This window comes from Polypterus senegalus, chromosome 2 (assembly GCF_016835505.1).
Source record: "Polypterus senegalus isolate Bchr_013 chromosome 2, ASM1683550v1, whole genome shotgun sequence".
Taxonomy (NCBI): Eukaryota; Metazoa; Chordata; class Cladistia; order Polypteriformes; family Polypteridae; genus Polypterus; species Polypterus senegalus.
Window position 1 is genome coordinate 52,182,977 of NC_053155.1, and position 1,637 is coordinate 52,184,613.

A 1,637-nucleotide genomic window follows, 5' to 3' on the forward strand; every position below is an offset into this window, starting at 1 on the left:
CTTGAGTGTAATAAAAATGTTAAACAGGATACTGTATCTATGCGGTAGATGTTGGGTGTTTGGAGGGATTCTATACATTATGCACATACACAGGTGTATATATGTACAGATATTTAAATACATATAAAGTTGTGTACTTTAGGGTACAAATTAATTGAGCAAAACATGCAATACAGGAACACTGTTTTAAAAAACGCAAACGGCCTATCGAGATTTGTTTTTAAATATTTACTTCAACTGTTTGAATTTCGAGAATTTTAAATTGAATTTATTATCTATTTTTCCACAGAAAATTCATCGAAAATGGGTGACTGGAGTTTTTTAGGAAACATACTAGAAGAAGTAAATGAACACTCCACCGTGATAGGAAGAGTATGGCTGACGGTGCTCTTCATTTTCAGGATATTAATCCTTGGCACTGCAGCTGAATTTGTGTGGGGAGATGAACAGTCAGATTTTGTGTGCAACACCCAGACCCCAGGTTGTGAAAATGTCTGCTATGATGAGGCTTTTCCCTTGTCTCACATCAGACTGTGGGTCCTCCAGATCATATTTGTCTCCACTCCATCGCTGGTGTATGTAGGCCATGCTGTTCACTATCTGAGGATGGAAGAAAAAAGGAAGGAAAGAGAAGAAGCAGAGATGAACAGACAGCAGGAGATGAATGAGGAGAGGCTACCCCTTGCTCCAGACCAAGGAAGTGTAAGAACAACCAAAGAAACAAGTACCAAAGGCAGCAAGAAGTTCAGGCTGGAAGGCACAATTCTGAGGACTTACATCTGTCACATCATCTTCAAAACTATTTTTGAAGTGGGGTTTGTTGTGGGCCAATATTTCCTCTATGGCTTCTACATTCGCCCTCTCTACACATGTAGCCGTTGGCCTTGTCCAAACACAGTGGACTGCTTTGTGTCCAGACCTACAGAGAAGACCATTTTTGTTATATTTATGCTGGCAGTGGCTTCTGTGTCTCTCTTCCTCAATTTTGTGGAGATTGGTCATTTGGGTCTAAAGAAAATAAGGTTTGCATTTAGAAAACCAACTCAAACCCAAGCAGAGATGGTAATGGAGAAGCATTTGCATTCCATAGCTGTTTCTTCACTCCAGAAAGCAAAAGGTTATAAGCTCCTTGAGGAAGACAAGCCAGTGTCACACTTTTACCCTCTAAAAGAAGTTGGAATGGAAGCCAGCAATTTGCCAGCTCCGTTTGCTCCTTTTGATGGGAAAGATAACGCCGACAGTCCTCTGCAAGATGTTTCAAAGGTCTACGATGAAACATTGCCGTCGTATGGTCAGAGCACCGAGCAGGAAGAAGAAATTTCAGAGGAACCTCCCGCTGAAACTACAGACACATTAGAAGATACAAGGCCTCTAAGCAGGTTAAGTAAAGCGAGCAGTAGAGCCAGATCAGATGATTTAACTGTATGAGTCTCCTCCTAATCGTACATAGTTAAGGGCCATTCCTTAAAACGTTCAAATACATTTTTGGAATAGAGACAATTCAAGATTAAAGCTATGTATGGAGCAGAGTCCTCCATGTTTAAAATTTCAATTATATCTAACCAAAGAAAATCAACAACAACAAAAAAGAAATATTGATATTACTAGAAACTTTACTAAATTTACAACTTGGAAGG

At 39.6% G+C, this 1,637-nt stretch overlaps 1 protein-coding gene across 1 annotated transcript; it reads left to right on the top strand.

Moving 5' to 3' along the window:
* The first annotated feature begins 303 nt into the window (after positions 1 to 303).
* Positions 304 to 1,428, top strand: LOC120524210 (gap junction alpha-8 protein-like). Its single transcript, XM_039746080.1, has one exon. The coding sequence runs from the start codon at positions 304 to 306 to the stop codon at positions 1,426 to 1,428; it is 1,125 nt and encodes a 374-aa protein (XP_039602014.1).
* The last annotated feature ends 209 nt before the right edge of the window (positions 1,429 to 1,637 follow it).

What these genes read in the sequence shown, in the direction of transcription:
- LOC120524210 (XM_039746080.1), top strand. Translation starts at nt 304, where the DNA reads ATGGGTGACTGGAGTTTTTTAGGAAACATACTAGAAGAAGTAAATGAA.